At 31.2% G+C, this 18,400-nt stretch overlaps 1 protein-coding gene across 1 annotated transcript in view; it reads left to right on the top strand.

The window, feature by feature from the left end:
* IKKepsilon (I-kappaB kinase epsilon) overlaps positions 1-18,400 on the top strand; it is a 90,661-nt gene that overhangs the window by 28,148 nt on the left and 44,113 nt on the right. The window contains exons 7-11 of the mRNA XM_035353019.2: positions 3,648-3,805; positions 4,913-5,023; positions 6,365-6,544; positions 10,349-10,714; positions 11,218-11,319. Coding sequence (XP_035208910.1) covers positions 3,648-3,805; positions 4,913-5,023; positions 6,365-6,544; positions 10,349-10,714; positions 11,218-11,319 — 917 coding nt within the window. The remainder of the gene's footprint in view (positions 1-3,647; positions 3,806-4,912; positions 5,024-6,364; positions 6,545-10,348; positions 10,715-11,217; positions 11,320-18,400) is intronic.

Below are 18,400 nucleotides of genomic sequence, written 5' to 3'. Positions count from 1 at the left end.
AGGCTAAATACAGTAACGCGTTTGTGTTAAAAAAGGTAAACAATGCACATAGAACTAATTTAGTTATTGATGTGGTTAAGTTAATCTCCATACTTTTTTCACATTAGTATTTTAGATTATGATATATATAACTCCAACATTATTACCGTTTTTACTTCTCTTTTTAATTCTGACCATTATTTTCTACATTTATCCATAATAATAGTTAAATATGTTTGAAAATATGGTCTTCATATAAATGCAGTAAAGATCATGCAAATGGAATATTTATCACGCAAGTAACGTTAAAAAATTTAAAAGATCAAATATCCATGAATGTACTATTTTTAAAAAAATAAATTTTTCATTTTACACATTACATTTTATGTTGATGAACTAAACTGATCGTTATAGATTTATTTTTACTCTATATTAAAATAACCTTATGTCAGCATTTTATATAAAATTATCCATTCACATTATATTACAAATAAAATATTAGATAAATCAAAATATTAAATTCAATGTATTATTTTTAAATTAAAAATTATGTTAAATTTAAGCTAAAAATATACCAAACTAAAACATTAACATACAAGAATAAAGGTTTAGTAGTAGACAGAAGAAAATGCAGAAATAAATATTAATAACTTCTTAAATATGAAGAAATTACAAATATTCCTAAGTTACAGAAATAAAAATTTTAATATAAATGAAAAATAGAATTTCAAATATGCAAATATCAATAGATAGAAATAGATAAAAATTTAATTGAAAAAATACTTGCTTTGGCAGATGATTCGTTTTGAAGTGTTATACACAGAGCACTGAACCAAAATAATGTAGGTTCAGAGTTCAGAGGTCAAAGTTCATGGGCCAAAGTTCAAAATTTGTTTGATCAAAATTACTAACATAAACAGTAAAAATGTATATAAATGTATTTTATATTTTTATTTGTTAACATAATTTTGCATTAATAAGTAACAGATATTTTTTCGATAATAAAAATTTTTGCAAAAATTAAATTTGATAGATGACTGTGCAATAAAAGTGTTAATTTTTTAATATGTGTGTCTTTAATGTTGTTTATAAATCAACTGAATGAAAAGGTAGGTATCTGAATTTTGTAACTAAATCGGCAATCAATTGGATTTCACAAAGCAAATAGTACAGTGCAGCTTAACCATAACCGTTCATTGAAATAACCATGACTTAGAAAAACATAGCAGGTGCAAAATAAGACATCTGTCTCTTAAAAAAAAAAAATTTTTTTTTCAATATAAATTTGATTAGGAGAGATTAAAAAATTGCTTGTATGATACAGAGTGTCTGTCAGCGAGATAGCGGTAAAACTGTTGCACACTGGTAGTTCGTCTTAGAGTTCGACTAACGGATTTCCGCCATCTTAAGCAAATAACCCGCGAGTGCTTTTCTTATTTTAATAATTCATGTTATTTAGTAATTAATTTCTGTTTGTTAAGGCTAGATAAATAACACCCATATACTTAAATATTAAGTAAATAATTAAATAAAATGTGCCCATGCGAACGATAAGTTAGAGAAAGACCATATATCTACTTTGTTGTAATTATAAGGGTACTTAATTTATAAGGTCATTAAGGTATTTAGAAAATAATTTATAAGGTCATTAAGTTATTTAGAAAATAATTTATAAGGTAATTAAACAGCAACTGGGAGCCCAGTATTACTTATTAATATTATTTAAATAATTATGAATTAATTTGTTAATAATTAATTAATTAAATTTTTAAATCATTAATAATTTTAATAGTAATTTTATTTTCTAAAATTTTTTTAGTATAGCGAAAATAGCAAATGGTTTACGGAAACTTGCGGCTCTGGTAATTAAATAATTATGATTTTAATAGTGTTTAGACATCTAATAGATTTGAATAGTCTAATAAATATTAATATTTTGTTCTAATAAAATAATGAAATAGCGAATGATCGTACGGAACAACAAACAGCATATGAGTGTATGGACCACGTCTGCTAACAAAGTCATGTGATCAGCACGACGATTCATCTGCAAAGTCACATGACAGCCAAAGCAGAGTATTTACATATAGAAAGAAAATATCCTTTCCCTTTCTCCCTAGCGTAGTGAAGGTCTAAACTAGCAATTTAAACTGTCCTCCCACTGTATGGCATGTATCGCCCAAGTTGCCGAACACGATTTAAGGAAGTTCGCCAAGTGCCGGTTATCTGAGTATCCCCGAAAACATGGTTGCCTATCAAAGAAATTACCTATGGAAATTTTCTGAAACTCAAACTACAAATTAATTCCAATCACTCTGTAATCAGAATTTTGCTGCTATTGTCCTATTTTTTTATCAAAGGCAACATCATAAAGGAAAAAAAGCAAAGCAAAAACATCATCATACAAAACATCGTGGAAGGAAAAAATTCAAGTAGAAACCATTCTGATCGCAAAAACATCGCCATTAAAACTACTGTGGTAAAAAATAAAGCACTTATAAATCATTGCACAATGATATAATGATGTAGACATGTGATTTTCAGGTTAGTGGTAAAATATATATTGGCATAATAATTTGCGAGCACAAGAAATAGTGAGGAATATTTTTACCTCTAATATTTCATATTTTTGAATTAATAATTTTTCTTAAAAAAAGAAAAAAAGAAACTTAAACATTCAATTGAAAAGGTGTAGAAAATTAACCTTTCTTATAGCAATTAATAGAATGATAAATTAGGTAAGTAAGTATTAAAAGTCATTAATTAATCTGTTTTATGAAGTTGTATTGGCAGTTTTCCATGATTATCTAAAAATATTAGGAAAGAGAATATAAGTAAACTGCATGAGATTATCTATATTAAAATTGTTGACTTAATTATTAAAATATCAAATTATTTTCTTTCACTTTGTTAATCTGATATTCTTTTAATAAAAATTAAGTCTTATTTTCCTTTAATTAAGTTAAAAATTTTAATATAGATAACCTAATATAATATAGCCTAGCTAATATAACCTAATATATTATAGGTTAATATGGGTCTGGCAATATTATCTTCATGGGATGGTTTGTAGGTGCTTTAGTTTTTACCATGATATTTTTTATGATGTTGTTTAAAAACTGTGGTGTTTTTCAATTATTTTATTTTTGACGACGATGTTTTATATCATGATGCTTTAGAACTGTGATGTTTGCGTACTGTTCTCCCAAGATGTTTTGTATGACAATGTTTTCATCTTGAGTTGTTTTCGCCGCGACATTTCTGTCTGTAGTGTTTCTGCTGCCATAGACATCATAAATTTGAAAATAAAATTTTAACTTAATAATTAAATTATCTTTTAAAAATTTAGTATTTATTGCTAATTAAATCAAATAAAAAATTTACTTCGGTCTTTGCAAAGTAACTTTTAAAGAAATGCAGAAAAATAAAATAGATTTTACAAGTTTCTACTTTCGTATTGATTGTAAGAGTCCGTGTTCATTATTTTTGTATACATACATATATATATATATATGGACACAATTTTATTATTATTTATATGCTATTTAAGTGACATATTATGCAGTTTTTTATGTGATTAAAGGTAATGGATCGAGAAATTTTCTTATCTATTTGTTATATAATAATTCTTTTTCAAAGATTGAAATTATTTTCTTTCTGAATTAAAGCATCCTGACATGTATGAAAGAGCAGTTCTTCGCCATCCTGCCAACAAACCGTTTCGAGCTACAGTTGATCTCTGGAGTATTGGTGTTACTTTGTACCATGTTGCTACTGGATCTCTTCCATTTAGACCTTTTGGTGGGAGAAAAAATAAGGAAACTATGTAAACATGATTTTTTCCCTTCTATTAAATGTATTTATTGTTTATTACTTTTATTTGTCTGAAATAAGATAACATGGAATTAGTCCTTTCATAAATTTTTAGCTTAAAGCTGTTTTTAAAATTTTATAGTGCTAGAGATTAAAATAATCTTGTTTAGCTTATGAAGTAATTTTAAAGAAATTTCTTTCTTTTTTTCCCCTAATTTGTGAATTTTAAAGAAGTTTTTATGTTTCATTTATTGTTTGGTTATGGAACCATTTCATATAAATTGTTAATGATAATGCAGTAAAGGGAATAGTCTTTTGAGAAAATTTATGTGTGAAATAGTGATATAGAGCTATATAAAACATTGTGTGACCTTAAGTATTTATACTAAGCTATATTTAAAAAGATTACATGGGGGGAAAGTATAGGAAAATAAGAATAATACTGAAATATATTTTATAATAGTTAATTGGTAATTGTTGTACACAGTTATATCAGAGCAGATTTCAGAAATATGCTTAGAGTAATATATGAAGTGTCATGTATTGAAAATGGATTATAAAATTTTTAATATACAAAATAGTGCAAGAAATTTAATGTTAAAATTTTTAGTGAGATGTATATGGCTATCCAGTGTGCAGGATGTGTTCAGTGAATTTGTTTTGTGATAAATTTACAACTCAAATTCTGTTTTAATCCTGAGCAAAAATCACATTGTGAATTGAATTGATTTGACTAGTTTTTTTTAGATGTTTTTTCAAATATCCACACAAATTTGAAAGGGGTTAATATTAGGGCTAGGTACAGCACAAGTTCTGTCTTGCATTCTCTTTGAAAATGTTGTAATTTGTTGCACTTTATACTTTTCATTATTTAATTATAATTTTTTATTTGACTTTGTTGTTTTTAGAAGTTGAAGTAATATACTGATTTATTGCTGTTACATACTGTTGCATGACTTTATTTTCCAATTTTAGTATTAAATTATCAATATTTGTAATTTATTTACTTTTGTGAAGACTGGAATGCTGTGCACCATATGAAAGCTTTGCTTTTTCATTTAAAAACTTTTTTACTTGCTAGAAATTTAAAATTTTGAATTATTATTATTTTTGGTTTCAGGCATTTTATTATAACTAATAAGGCATCAGGTGTCATATCTGGGGTTCAGCACAGTGAGAGAGGACCTATTGAATGGAGTAAAGAACTTCCCAAAACATGTCTTTTGAATCAGTAAGAAACTTTTTTTATATTTATGTTACATTAAAGCAGAAAAGTAAATATTAGTAGATTGGTTTTTTAAGTTCTAAGTTAGTAGTATTCCAGTTATTAAGTTTAACTTAATATTGAATAACTTGTAGCTTTAATACAAAAAATAGTGAGTTTTAAAGTTAATAAAGTGTCAAGAAATATTTTAAACTGCTATGTAGCAGTATTTTTTTAATCTGAATTGCATAAATAATTACATAATTTTTAAATTGTGTTTCGAGTGTACAGGTTCCAATTTGTAATTGTGTATTTTATATTTGGATCAAGCTTTTTTATGTTTGCATTTGTTATGTATTTTGATTGTTAAGTTAAACAGATTTGTAGTTTGGGGCTGATTTTCATGAATATATTAAAAATGGAAATTATGACTTAAATGAAAAGATTAAAGTTAGACTAATCTCAAGAAACATAAATGTATTTTTAAATTAATGTAGAGTTTGAAAGTTTTCAATATTTTAATTGTAAAATGTTTCTAAGAAGGAAAAGTAGCAAGGGGGAATTTGGACAGAATTTTTATTTCAAAATTTCTTTAAACTGTCAATAATAAGATTTTAAAAAGTATTTAATTTCTGCTTTGAAATCAAGTTCATATTTTCTTGTAATATAACTGTTTAATGCTCATTTTCTGTCACAAAATTTAAAAAATTATAAATTGTGTGTGTTAGCTACTATCAGTTTATAGTGGTATATTAATTTGGATATATCTGATCTGAAGTAAAATGTGGCATGGACCTAAAAAACTAAAAGAATGAGTGCGTGCAAGTAACAAATTCATGAGGAGTCTTGTAAAGCAATAGGCTTATTGGTGTGATATTTTAAGGAAGAAGGCCATACAAGTTTTAAATGGGTATTTTGTGATGACAAATTCATTCCATTGCTGTATCTTAGTAAGGTGGAAAAAGTCATGTTCAATTAAGAATGTTAAAATATATTATGAAAAGAAAAAAAAAAATCATTATGGTGTACAGAGACAATAAGTGTCATGACCAGTCCGAAAATCCTAATTTATTTGATCCATTTCTTAAATTGGAACTGTGGGCCTGTAAGAATTCAAGAAATATTTAGTTGCAGCTTTTTTAAAACACTCAAAACATTGATTCAAACAAGAATACCTAAATGGATTTTTCCACTGTGAAATGATGATTTCAGATCAGTAATTCTTTGTAGATAAAATTTTCCCTAATTAAATTTAAAGAACATTATTTGTTTGTTGAACTTAGTGTAATTAGCTTGTCATATTTCAGAGTTTAAATTTTAATCCTATATGTTATTGTATCTTATGTCTTTTTAATTTTTTTTTAATAGGGGATTGAGAGAATTAGTAACAGTTCTTCTTGCAGGAATACTAGAATGCAATAATGAGAAGATGTGGACATTTGAACAGTTTTTTGAATGTGCCACTGATGTTGTAACAAGAAAGGTTTTTCATGTCTTCTATATGAATGATGGGAAAGAAATTAGCTTGTATATGCAACCTAACAAAATGTAATTCAGTATGCACTGTTTAGTCTTTTGACTTTTTCTCAATATTTTACTATAATTTTTGTTTTCTCAAGATTTCTTCTTGTTATGTTTTATTCCTTTAAAAAGATGATGCATCTTAGTTTTTTTTCTATATGAACTGTAATGATATACACTAATGTTTGCAAAAAATGCAACACCATGAAGGAATTATCTGAAATGAATGAAATTTATATCACATATTACTGATAGTGGTACAAATAAATAATCAAATTTATAAGATGAACAAAAGGAACATCGGAAATTGGTACTTTGTGTGTCCGCTACACTGAGCGATGAGGGCCTGTACATGTCTTGGCATTGAATCATTCAAGGTTCTGAATGTAATCCTGGGAAATGGCATTCCATATGACTTTGACATGTCACCAAAGTTCAGTCTTAGTGTGTGCCTCATCAGCTATACGAGCTAGTCACCGACTGATTCCAGACATGCTCAATCCAGGGAATAAGCAGGTTATGGAAGAAGCAAAACCTGTTGTGCCCTAAAGAAGGCTTGTGTAGTATGAGAAATATGTGCACGGTCATTATCCTGCTGAAATACAGCACCCGGATTGTGTTGAAGAATGGGAAGAACCTCTGGCTCCACAACTTTCCTTATGTAGCTATCATTGTTGAGGTTGCCCGCAATCTGTATTAGATGGGATCAACAATTATACATATTAGCTCCCCCACACTGTGATGCAAGGCATTTATACGGTATGATGCTGGATAACATATTGTGGGAGCAGACATTCCCCTCTGTAACGTCTGACGTATACTCTTCCATTACTGTACTCCAGATTGTAGCAAACTTCATTAGAGAAAACAACTTGTTGCCACAGGGCACGCCATGCCCATTGAAGGAGGCATCTGTGATTTAGTGACAGGAGAATCCTGCACAGAGGAACATTTGTATGCAGTTCGTGTTGGAAGATGGCAATAAACCATGGAGCTAGACAACACCTGTAGCCATGCTCCAACATAGATCCTGTCATGTATCATTATCAGTAGTGGCCACCTGCCTAACCAAACAAGTTGGTTTCATGGTCATAACAGGCCATGCCCACTTCAACAAAGGAAAAAATTGAAACATAAAATAACAAAATGTAAATAATCATGTGTTACTAATAATTATAAACATAAAAGTGAAGAAAAAGAACAAATACAAACATTTAGACAAAAACAAACACCAAAGACCCCCCTCCCCCCGAAAAAAAAACGTGAACAACAAACACAAACAATGGTAACAACAAATTAGTAAAATATACCAAATAGTGATGACAATAAAAAGCAAAAATCATACATTGATTCCCACTGCCAGGCACTCTCACCATTAATAATTTTCATCACAGATTTACATAATTGTGGGAAATCTTTATAGCATAAAAAGGGATTTTTAGAATAATTTTTTTATTGTTTCTTAAGCTATTAAAGTAGGGACAGACCTTGAGGAAGTGCTTAGCATCACCAAACAGTCCCGAAGTGTCCCGGGAAATGCCCATGTACGGTCAGAAACTGGTTAACATGTTGAGCGCGGCGCTGGCCCCTGGGGACCGGCAGTGAACTTTCCATATGGCCGGCATCGGTCCCTGGGGATCAGCAGTGAACTTTCCGTGTGGCCGGCAACGGTCCCTGGGGGACCGGCACTAGAATTTTCGTTTGGCTGCTGTTGGTCCGCGGGACCGACAGTATTAAAGTTAAAAAATAAATATGGTCTCAATGAAATGTGATCAAATTTAGTTTTAATGAAATGTATTGAAACATTCTAAATAAAAATATGGCTTAGCTCGCAGCCGGCTGAACGGAAAGGACAGCAAATTCGGCACTACGCTCAACGTGTTAACTTCAAAATCTTTGAAGAAAATATTCTTTTTCTTAGTCAGCTCTAAGTGTTTCAAATAATGTCTTTTAATATCAGAAGTATTCCATTGTAACTGCCATTGCTTAAAATAGTATGAATAAATAACTTTGGTTGCTTTTTTTTTTAACCCTGAACATAGGGCATCCCCGAAACACTCCCTAAGGCAGCCTCTTTTGCGACCACATCCGCTCTCTCATTACTGAATATTCCGATATGGACTTTAACCCAGCCAAACTGGATAAAGGACAAGGATATTTTTTTGTTAAAGATCTTTAATACCGATAATCAGACCGTTATTATTTTCTGCATTATAAAGTGCATTTAAGCAAGACATGCAATCTGTAAAAATATAAAAGTTAGAATTTCTTGCGAAATTACTTTTCAATATTCATTGAAGGGCATAGAGAACGGCCGATGAGCTTGGCTTGATAAACAGAGTTATATTTTTCAAAGCCCAATTTATAGTGGTAGATCTCAGTATAAAAAAAAATATGCAACAAGAGCCAAGCCCACCCCGCCCTCATAACCTGGTCCATCAGTAAAATTTGGGTATTCCATTAAACACAGATCATAAATATTATAATTGATAGAAATAGGGTTTGTCTGAGAGATCAGATGTAAATTAAAGACAGAAAGTGAATCAGCAAAAACTCATAGTTAATTAATTTCATCATAGTTAAATAAGTTCAAAATATTGTTTCTTAATATCATAATAAAACTTGTAGATAATCGAGAGAGGCAGAGTGCCCGCCAGGACGCAAAGCATCTCACTCGAGACTGTATGGAGACAACGGATGAGCATCAGAAGCCAGCTCCGCTGAATGGTATTGAGTTTCATATGTAAATGTTGTAACTCTCCCTCTCTGCAACCTGTCATGTGCTAACACAGCACATGAATCCCATGATAGATCCTGTCATGTGCTAACACACGAGAGGATGTTGTATGATCTGTTACAGCCATGCAGATGAGATATTTGTTATCCCATGCCGTTGTGCAAGTGCATGCCCCATTGCCAGGATTTTACCTTGTTTGATTCTCCTCTGTCCATTTCTTCCAGACAATATCATTGTTGTAGTAGTACGCTGTGTGGGGTCTGCGATTGCTCGATATGAAAGTCCATCCTCTTTCATACCAGTGATGCAGCCTTAAAACTATGCATACCAATGATGCAGCTGATTCAAACTCCGTTAGTTGTTGGTATGGCATCTTCCGCTGTTGACGAGGCACATTGACCACTAATTAAACTTTCACTTCAGACAAAGGTTAATAAACAGATTTCAACGCAACTTTACAGTCCTTTATAAACATGTAACAAGCAGTTGGTTCTCATTCCACACACATATGCAACTGCTTTATAATTCTAATCATTTGCATGTCTTGCATCACTGTACATTTCCTGTAAGTTTGGTTCAAGTTGCATAATTCCTTCATGGTGTTGCAATTTTCACAAACATAGTGTGATCATGTATTTTAAATGTATAGTTCATATAAAACTTCTTCTTAAGTAGTTTTTTAATTAAAAATTGCTTTGCAAGATTTTTTTTTCTTTTTTTGGGGGTGTTAATGTTTAATTTTTACTGAAAAGCATTAAAAATTTTAGGGAGGCTATCATGTATTACATATTAATTATAATGGTATAATTACATATAAAAATTTTTGTAGAGAAAATTGTTTGACAATTTGAAAGTTGTAAAATTAAAGGTATTAGGTTAAATATTATTTTAAAAAATTGCCACTTTTTGTGCTTTGTAATAAGATAGATATTAAGTACATTAATTGAAATTTTGTAGTTAGTGTTGTGTACTAAGTGATATTATTTAAATATTATGAAATCTGGTTTTCATTACCATATGAAATAGCTTCAAAACTTTTCAGTTAATCTCTTTACATTCAAGCTTCTGAATTGATCTTCTTTTTCTTAATTCAGGTTCCAGGATTTGAAAGAGCAAATAACTACACAAACTAAAGTGCCAGTTGTGAACCAGTTATTGTTATTTGATAAATCTTTGTTAGAAACCCAGATTGATTTATCAGCTCAAGTTTCATCATTTCCTGCTACTGCATATACACAACCAATTATACTGGTCCATTTAGAAAAAACAGATGTAAAGGATTTACCCCGACTCAATTCGTCATCAACATGCTTTCCTATGTTTCCTAATTCTTCTGTGAGTCCAGATCATGATGCAGCATTAGCAAAAACATGTTGCAGTGTGGCTCATGCAGTTAAGCGCTCAGTTGTCAAGTTAGTAAGATGTAGAGAATTGTTGTTGAAGACACCTTTAATTCTTTTGTAAGTATATTTTATTAGAGTTGGAGTCATTTTTATTTTTTCAGCCTATTCAAACATTGGCTGTGCTGCTTTATATGTGTGTGTATATGTTTATAATTTTTTAATAATATGGCCAAAAACAGCTTTTAAAATGAATGAGGTTAAGACACTTTTATTCAGCCTATGTTGCTTCTTCCTTACCTTTATTACAGTTATCTGTTTTCCCTGTAAATTGATAAATAACTGATTGTACAAAAAGTTATACTTTTGAAGGTAATTCTGTTGCCCCCCTCGAGTATTGCTTTCTTGTTAAAATTTTTGTCATGGTTTTCATTCCCTGCTTTAAATTACTTGTTAATAATACAAAGAGTATTTTATGCTTCATGTTATGAATTTTATTATCGGCAATGGTTGATGATAGGTATGCATAGATTTTGTTTAACTTATCTTAGAAACTATGAGTAAATTTGATTTCTAATTTTTGACAACATATGTTTAAATTCCTATAATTCATTTCCCAACAGATCTCTAGCAAATGATAGCGTGGTAAAATTGTGTTCTAGTTCTGATGTGCTGAAGCAGAAATCTGAAGATGTGTATTACAGATGTGATCAACTGGAAAAAATGTAAGTTCTTATGCACCTACTTACAAAAACAAAAATGTATTTTGAAAATTTCAAATATGGTAATTATAAATTGTAAATAAATTATAGAAAATAAATAAATAATAATGAATTTTTTCTGCATACAGTCAAAAGTCGTTAATCCGGACTCGTCGAGACTTCGGCGATTCCGGATTATAGATCATCAGTTTAAATCTCGTAAGATGGCATGCAGAAATTCTAAAATTAAAAATATGAAACCGTAATTTATGAAATAAAGAACAATTATGATCTAAAGAGTATCAAAATTTACAAAAAAAAAAAAAAAAAAAAAAAAAAAAAAAAGGGCTTAATATTTATTTGTTTACTTTATTAAACATTTCTTTCAACGTAAGTTGTTTAAGTTGCTTCGTTTTATGTGATAATACTTTCTCTTTAATTCTATAAACAGACATAATTTCTTGTTCAGTTACAAAGTTCCGCTGTTCAAGTCCCGTTAATTGCTGTGCGGAGAATACCGACTAACTTGTCAATCGAAATTTTTTCGTTTTCACTAACCTCTCTGTCACATTCTTCATGTCTTTATCCATTTTTTGCAGCAATTCCACTTTTTGTTTGATGGACATCGAAACATACTTTCGTTTTGTATGATCCTTTGGGAGCTCCAGAAGCGGAAATTCTATTTGACATAATCGAAAGTTCAAGTTTACTTTTATTGTATTGCTCTTACAGGCTGCAAAAAATAATAATCCGGATCCAATTCGTAAATTAAGGAACAACGCAATCATCAATATTAACTGAAATAGATAATTAGATAATTTTAGCTTATACCGTCCGTTATACATAAAACGCTCACGCGAAAACGTATTCTGCACTTGCGCACACGCATATGCGCAGACATAAAAGGTCTTACGCGCACGCGTAAACGCCTCTGCGCATGTGTCAACACGGCGCATGCGCAGAAAGTTTTTAGCTTTGAGGTCCGGATTATAGATCATTCCGGATTATGGGTGTCCGAATTAACGACTTTTGACTGTACTTTGATTTGTTACTTGTGACTAGTATTGAAGGAAGCTTAAGTGCTTTGGGAATAAATGAGCTTAAAGTACCAAATTCAAGTTGTAACTCAAAGAATTTTAAGCAGTTATACCCCTCCCAAACATAGTCACAAATGTTAACTTCACACATTTATTTGATAGCAGGTTATTATTGTGTACATTTGTAAGCATTTTCATATTTCAATACAAAAACCATTTTTAATTTATTGCCAATTTAATTTGATAGTAAAACAAATGTATTATTAAAAAAATAAATTCACTTCAGGACGTCTCTTGCTTGGCTTCAGTAGCTATTTGTATTGACTAATACTAAATTACAGAAGCATTACTGCATTAAAATATAAAATTATATACTTTAATGCAATTTAAAAGCAATATTTGAAATATATAGGTACCTGATTTGTGTATACTTGATTTGTGTGCGTATATTTATATATATATGTAAGATAAAAAAATGCAAATCAAAATTATAATTTAAAATGCCTCTTAATTGCTCATTTTTAATTTTGGGTACTTTGTCTCTAGTAATAACTTTCTCTAAACTGTGTCATATCTGAAAACGTATTTCGCATTATGTCATCTTGGAACTTGTGCATTGCCTATGTACTATGATTTTAAACTAATGAGTGGACTGTATGGCAAAAGAACTAATTTATTGACGGTAATTAACTACATTCAGACCTAATACATGCTCTGGCATATTGCTTAGCCGAATCCAGATGGCCAAGTGAGAGTTTCTCTTCTTATCCAGTAGGTGGCGCTGTATTCTAACTTAACAGCCTATAGGTTTTAGCCAACCAGATTAACGAAAAATTTTACTATAAATATTGTTGCAATCCTACCCCACCCTCTTTCTTTGCCTCTGCTTGCTTAATAAAGGACGTCTCTTGCTTGGCTGCTTTTGTTAAAAATGTAATGCGCCATCATTAAAATTGTGGAGTACAGATTGCTGCCCATTGTGAAGTGCCACAAGTAATAAAGGTATATTTGGAATATCAAGTAATTTTTGTGATTCTTCAAAAGTTCCTGACTGCCAAACTAAATTTTATCATCACATATATATACAGGGTGCATAGGAAAGCGACTATGCCTGACCTAATGCAAACAACATCAGTGCCCCTAGTGGGGAAATTTAGAAGATAGGCATTGCAAATCGAAAATGAAAAGAGATAGAGAAAAATTCCAATTAGAAAGTTTAAGAGCATCAGTTAATTAGTATGAAATGACATTTAGTTCACATGGATGAGATAAATTGTTGCCTGTATACCCAAAGATGTTCACAATCGATGCACTCCATTTTGTATAAATGTTTGAAAGGAATAGCCATGGGTATTAAGAAATATGCACCTTTTTATTGCATAAACTATGTACTTATGTTAATACAGTTTGATAACATCACCCTCTGCCCCCCCCTAAAAAAACACAAAAGCAAACTGTTACACAGTGGATAGCACGTTAATGTTATCGTCTGCCATCAAGATTATAATGAGGTTTGAGATTATGCAGTTTGCATGAAGCCATAACCAACATCTTTTAAACTAAAATTTTAAATGGATTGGAAATTTAGTTGTAGAGACGTTACAGTACAGTACGACATCACACATCGGCAATTGTGCACTGCGACGTTACAATGTGAATATGCAGAGTAGAATCGTCCCACATCATTTGCGAACATTTTTGGGTATACAGGCGACAATTTATCTTATCCATGTGAACCATATGTTATTTTGTACTAATTAATGTATGATCTAAAACTTTCTAATTGGAAATTTTGCTTCATCTCTTTTCATTTCTGATTTCCAATGCCTATCTGCCAAATTTTTCCACTAGGGGGACTGCTATCATTTGCATTAGGTTGTGCGTAGTCGCTTTAACATATATATATATATATGTTATATATATTTAACATATATATATATATATATATATATATGTTATATATATATATATAAATATATATATGTTATGTGTGTATAAATATATATATATATATATATATATATATATATATATTTTTATACACGCACATGCAGAAATAGTCTTGTTCAAAATATTAACTTATTCTTTATTATGGTTTGCATAATTTATCAGTTTTCTCATCTGAGTTTTGTTTTTGCTAATAAATTTTTAAATAAATTAAATGTTTACATCTCATTTAACTTACTGAAATTAAAATGAATAAATAATTCATTTTATTCTTTATTCAGTAGTTGTTCCTCTAAGTTTATATATTTGTTTTAATATTTAGATTACTAATTTTTGCTTTGTTAATTTACTGAATTTATGTAATAACTCAAATGAGAAAGATTTAGATGTGAAATTAAGTGAATAATTTGAGGTGTTTCTAAAAAATGCATATCTGAAACAAAAGGATAAAAGGAACATTCAAAAGATTCATTTCAGATTGTAAAGTATTAAAAAAAAAAATGGCAAGAAAGTAAGCATTAGAATTTATTTCTCATTGAAAAGAGTATTCTATTTGGAAATATCCTTTCATTAAATTTTGTTGTTAAATCTGTGAGTTGTTCTAAAAGTCACAGACTTTTTTCCCTAAAAGACTAAAAGTCCTTTAGGGGGAAAAGTCTATAATTATCTTCATGATTTTAATTTGTTATTTACATGAACTTTTATTTTTTGTAATAATTGTTGGTTAGTATTACATGAAATATCACTTGCTGTTTTTAGCATAATATCACATATGCTGAATAGATAAAGAGAATGGAATCTCCTTCTGTAGTTAAACCCTGACCTGAAATATTTGGCAAATTCCACTTGATGTAAATACACTGATTACCAATAAGTATTTGGACACCTGTGATAGAAAAGAAAAACTAACTTTATTCAAAATCTATAGCTAGTAGAGCCTCCACGAGAGGTAATTACAGCGTGGACCCTCCGGGGCATAATTTCCACAAGTCTTTGTATGACAGCTAGTAGTATTTTCTTCCACTCGACTTGGGGAAGACATAGAAATTCCTTCACCGATTTTGCACGGGTAGTGCACCCCTGAATTCGGCGATGCAACTCGTCCCAGAGGTTCTCGATAGGGTTCTTGTCTGGACTCTGGGCAGGCCAGTCCATTCGATGAACTCCATTCGCACCATACCAAGCCTTGGTTAACGTCGAAACATAACAACTGGCATTGTCGTCCTGAAAGTAACAGGGGTCCAACCCGTAAAACTGCCACAACGTAGGAAGCACATTGTTATCCAAAATAGTGCAGTAGGCATCGGAGGTGAGCTTACTATGAATGGGGACCAAGGGTTCCAGCCTATACCAGGAAAAACACCCCCAGATCATAATTTCACCTCCGCCAAACTTGACTGTTGGCACAATGTTTTCTGGCAGGAGACGTTCTCCAGGTAGATGCCAGACCCAGACCCTGACATCCGAACTGTAAAGGGTGAACCTTAATTCGTCACTCCAAAGAACCTGTTTCCACTGATGGACGGTCCAATTTCGATGTGCTTTACACCACATATAACCGAGCAGCACAGTTGAACTTTGGGATCAAAGGCTTATGGGCAGCAGCACGATCATGAAAACCAAGCAGATGTGCTTCCTTATGGATGGTATTCATTGAAACAATACTCCCGGATGTCTGTTGAAACTCCTCGCGGATGAGGGTCATTGGTTGGGTGCGGTTCTTCCGAATTTCTCTGGATAGCACTCGTCGGTCTCTATCTCTCAGTTTCGTTGGTCTGCCGACTTGGGGCACATTCTGACAATCACCGCTCACCTTCCACTTCTTAATCACATAGGCCACTGTCGATTTTGGGTACTTCAGATCGCTAGATATGTCCCTTAAGGATCGGCCACATTTGTGATACCCGATAATTATACCTTTCTCGTAATCGGAAAGCTCCGAACTGCAAGACATTTTGCACGCAACTAAAGCCGATGCTGTTTCCTACACCATATATACCGGCAGAGTCCGTGACGTACCTTAGGACCGCAGATATCGTCATTTGCATAGGTGTCCAAATATTTATTGGTAGTCAGTGTATTCGTGATATTTATAATGACGAGGAATTTGATTTAAATCACATCAAAGATGGAGTACATTGAGATGAATTACTACATTTAATAAGGAATTATAAGCCGAATAAAATAAAAACATCTGCCCTGAAGATAAGGATAGTGCTGACAGATCAACTTTCAGTTCATTGCGCGCCACAACGAAAGTCCTCTTGACCATCTGATGGTGAGTAAATGGGATGGTAGACTCTGGACCATCCTTCAAATCGGAGTCAGAGCTGCACAGTTAGCTCCGAACTGCGAGGCATCTTTCATGCGACTAAAGCCGATGCTGTTTCCTACACAATGTACACCGGCGGACTCCGTGACGTACCTTAGGACCGCAGATATTGTCATTTGTATAGGTGTCCAAATACTTATTGGTAGTCAGTGTAGATGGTGTCTTGTCTCATATGGTATCAAGCTAAATATCAGATCTGAGTAATTACAAAATCTCATCAAATCTGATTGTGGACCTGAAAAACTTTATTCATGACTCCAAGAATTCCATATCTGAGGATCTTGGTGCCATAAATAATGCATTAAGATTCTTAGATATGTGAATCTTTTATTTCAGTGTATTCAAGTATTCAAAAATAAAAATAACATTCCATAAATATTGTAACCTAATTCAAGGAAACAATACACAAAAAATTATTTCTTTCTATATTTTACCTTTAGTCGTCACATCTGTTTCTCATATGGATGGATGGTTTGAATAAATTTTGTCATGCCCATACCTCACACAGACTGCATTTTTGCAATAAAAAATCGTGGGAATTCAAAATTTTATTGCTCCTGTATCAATTTTATTTACCTCGTAGATTCACAGATTGTAGCACATTACTTCTAATATGATTATACGGAAGAAGTTCAAGTGAACAAGAGGTTTTAAGTCTTCAAGAATCTGGATGGGATTCAGAAGGCAGCTTTTTTTCAGATGCTTTTGATTCTAAAGTATGAGAATTTGAAGAGAGTGATAATTCCTGTGCGTTTTTTATTAGGGCGCCAGCGGAACAAAATTATGCCAAATGTCCGAGATATTTGTCCTCCACATTTTCAATTCAAATTATGCTTAAAGTTAGTATTTCATTTCAAGCCAGTAATCAAAGCAAATAAAAATTAAGTTTGTGCTTAGAATCTTAATCTTGAATGTACGTGATTTATATCGAAATGGTTAATCTATCTTTATAAATTAAATTCATTGTCTGTGAAAGTAAGGTAAAATGCTTATTCTTTTTTAGTGCCTTGAAATAAAAATATAAATATTATTTTCAATAATAATTGAATTTCCAGTTTCATTTCAGTACTAAAATATACCATCACTTTAATCTGTTAATGTCTAACTTTTCTCTAGAAACACATAAATCACAAAATATATCAATCAATAGTATTTTTTTTCAAAAACTAGAGATAACCTAATGCTTAAAAAAAATCAAGTACAGCACTCAAGATAAACTTTAACTTGTTCATTGAAATGCAATAAAAGAAAAACCTCAAGATACTGTGGAAGAATTATCTGCACGTTAAAATCATATACCATAATATAATAATGAAAAATAAGAAATATATATTCACATATCATATGTTAGGTCTATGGGGAAGTTCTTTCCGATAATGTTATTTCAAATTTCAATTCTCGTGCATGTGTTCATGTGAGACATATATGGCTGTCTGTCTTTATCATTGCATTTATGCATATGTGTTCTTCGAAACTAAAATAGAAGTGTCATGTCTTTATGTAGTGAAATGCGATTGTCTAAACATGGTTACTGATAAAGTTCATTTACAACAATTTTCACTTGCAGTGTAGTTCTACTTATTAGTCAGTGACTTGGCCTCCTGTTCATAGATTGTGAAGTTCTCATGGAAAGGTGAAATAAATGAAATAAAGGATTCATACAAATTGATGAAAGATCTAATATCTGCATCTTCATGTTGTACTAGTTTTTACTGACTACATTAATGTGATTTAGACTAGTACTTTAAAAAGCAGTCATAAATGCAGTTTCAAATTTGGTTATTTTCTT

This window comes from Stegodyphus dumicola, chromosome 12, assembly GCF_044657685.1.
Source record: "Stegodyphus dumicola isolate Sdum_Otavi_A_Nest chromosome 12, ASM4465768v1".
Taxonomy (NCBI): domain Eukaryota; kingdom Metazoa; phylum Arthropoda; class Arachnida; order Araneae; family Eresidae; genus Stegodyphus; species Stegodyphus dumicola.
The sequence above is the reverse complement of the archived record's forward strand: the minus strand, read 5'-3'. Positions and strand labels throughout refer to the sequence as shown.